This window comes from Oncorhynchus mykiss, chromosome 7 (assembly GCF_057628025.1).
Source record: "Oncorhynchus mykiss isolate SJ-2025 chromosome 7, ASM5762802v1, whole genome shotgun sequence".
Classification (NCBI taxonomy): Eukaryota; Metazoa; Chordata; class Actinopteri; order Salmoniformes; family Salmonidae; genus Oncorhynchus; species Oncorhynchus mykiss.
Window position 1 is genome coordinate 1,942,501 of NC_143028.1, and position 2,491 is coordinate 1,944,991.

At 44.9% G+C, this 2,491-nt stretch overlaps 1 protein-coding gene across 1 annotated transcript in view; it reads left to right on the top strand.

Moving 5' to 3' along the window:
• Positions 1 to 2,264, top strand: part of LOC149982204 (putative methyltransferase DDB_G0268948) — a 5,652-nt gene extending 3,388 nt beyond the window's left edge. The window contains exons 5-6 of the mRNA XM_090239672.1: positions 1,401 to 1,538; positions 1,865 to 2,264. Coding sequence (XP_090095798.1) covers positions 1,401 to 1,538; positions 1,865 to 1,961 — 235 coding nt within the window. The 3' untranslated portion in view covers positions 1,962 to 2,264. The remainder of the gene's footprint in view (positions 1 to 1,400; positions 1,539 to 1,864) is intronic.
• Positions 2,265 to 2,491: the final 227 nt, after the last annotated feature.

Consider the following 2,491-nt stretch of genomic DNA (forward strand, 5'->3'; position numbering starts at 1 on the left):
TGGTGAAGGGTACCAAAAAATGTCTGCAGCATTGAAGGTCCCCAAGAACACAGTGGCCTCCATCATTCTTAAATGGAATAAGTTTGGAACCTTCATAGAGCTGACCGCCCGGCCAAACTGAGCAATCGGGGGAGAAGGGTCTTGGTCAGGGAGATGACCAAGAACCCGATGGTCACTCTGACAGAGCTCTAGAGTTCCTCTGTGGAGATGGGAGAACCTTCCAGAAGGGCAACCATCTCTGCAGAACTATACCAATCAAGCATTTATGTTAGAGTGGCCAGATGGAAGTCACTCCTCATTAAAAGGCACATGGGGCTCTTGAGTGGCGCAGCAGTCTAAGGCACTGCATCTCAGTGCTAGAGGAATCACTACAGTCCCTGGTTTGAATCCAGGCTGTATCACATCCGGCTGTGATTGGGAGTCCCATAGGGCGGCGCAGAATTGGCCCAGCGTTGTCCAGGTTTGGCCGGGGTAGGCTGTTATTGTAAATAAGAATTTGCTCTTAACTGACTTGCCTAGTTAAATAAAGGTTAAATTAAAAATATATATAATATGACAGCCCACTTGGCATTTGCCAAAAGGTACCTAAAGACTCTCAAATAGTGAGAAACAAGACTCTCTGGTCTGATGAAACCAAGATTGAACTCTTTGGCCTGAATGCCAAGCGTCGCGTCTGGAGGAAACCTGGCACCATCCCTGCGGTGAAGCATGGTGGTGGCAGTATCATGCTATTTGGATGTTTTTTAGTGGCATGGCCTGGTAGACTAGTCAGGATCGAGGGAAAGATGAACAGAAAAACCCTGCTCAGACTTGGGCGAAGGTTCACCTTCCAACAGGACAAAGACCCTAAGCAAACAGTCAAGACAACGCTGGAGTGGCTTCAGGACAAGTCTCTGAATATCCTTGAGCGGCCCAGCCATAGCCCGGACCTGAACCCGATCATACAGTTCTGGAGAGACCTGAAAATAGCTGTGCAGCAACGCTCACCATCCAACCTGACAGAGCTTGAGAGGATCTGCAGAGAAGAATGGGAGAAACTCCCCATATACAGGTGTGACAAGCTTGTAGCGTCATACCCAAGAAGACTCAATCGCTTCCAAAGGTGCTTCAACAAAGTCCCGCCCGACTGAAGGGTCTGACTATAAAAAATAAAATAAAAACTATTTTAGAGTAAGGTTGTAATTGAATAAAATGTGTAGGGGTCAAGGGGTCGGAATACTTTACGATTGCCCTGAATATTAGTATACTAGCATACCATCGCCTAGCCTAGCGTAGCGTAGCATAGCCTAGTCTAGAGTATCATAGAATAGCATAGCTTAGCCTAGGATAGAATGCCTGGCCTAGCTTAGCATAAAATAGTATTCTGATTTTGTTCAGTGTTTTTGTGTTGCTCTTTCCAGGCATGAGTGTCTGCGGATGAGGAGACCAATGCCTCTGAGTAGCTACATCAGCATGGTGGAGACCTTCTCTAGCTTTCGGGTGTTTCTGAAGCAGGATCCAGTGGAAGCCCACAGGTTCTCCCAGGACTTCAGGAACAGGTGAGCTTCAGCATACAGGTGCTAAAAATGGCTGGAATTAAATTTAATGTGCCTTTACCAATGTTTACACCATGTTTATTTTTGCAAACTACTATCTGCACACTTCTATTACATTTATGAACGCTGGAAGCAGCTATCTACGAGGGGAGACTTATCTGCTTATAGCTTTATATATATAAACATTTGAACACAATTCCATAAATAGTGCAGTGCAGGTTGGTTTGAAATGAGTTGAATTTCTCATCTCTAAGAAAATCTTAGTGAGCTGATGACCATCTTCTTTGACTGTCACTCACTCTGTTCCACTCCTCCTCTTCTGGCCCGAGGTTGCTGTCTGAGATGGGGGAGTCGAATCCAGACACAGAGATCACAGTGGTGGTGAAGTATTTCTACTGGCTGGCCTGCAAACCTGCTGCAGCCTGATCTGGGGCAAAGACGCAGCAAACCCCACAGACTCTTCCCTTGATGTTTTCTGTTGCATCTTAATGGCAAAATGACATAACTAAAAGAGGGGTTACACATTACAACAAATAAGACCACGTGTTACATACAACTTTAATCATTAGTCCATCAAAGTCAAAATGAAAAGTGAACCCACATGAACTCCAATACCACCTAAAGAAGATGTTTACGATGTTTCAGAATAGTCTGGATACCCGATGAGCTCAACCATTTCTTGTTTTATAAAGAAACAGCTTGTTAAAATACAATTGTCTTTTGTTAAAATACAATTTTCTTCTCTGGTTTACTGTAAATTTAACTGTAACTGGTAATTACAGTGGTTTGCGTTCTGAACACACAGTCCGATTTCTCCAGCCTCTTGCGTATGCGCTCACACATGCTCCCTCTGTGTCCCTCTGTTGAGTGTTGAGGCTGGTGTGTGTGTGTGTGCATGTGTTTTCAGAGGAGTAGGACTGAGATCCTGCCTGGCAGGAGTCAGTCTCTGACAGTAG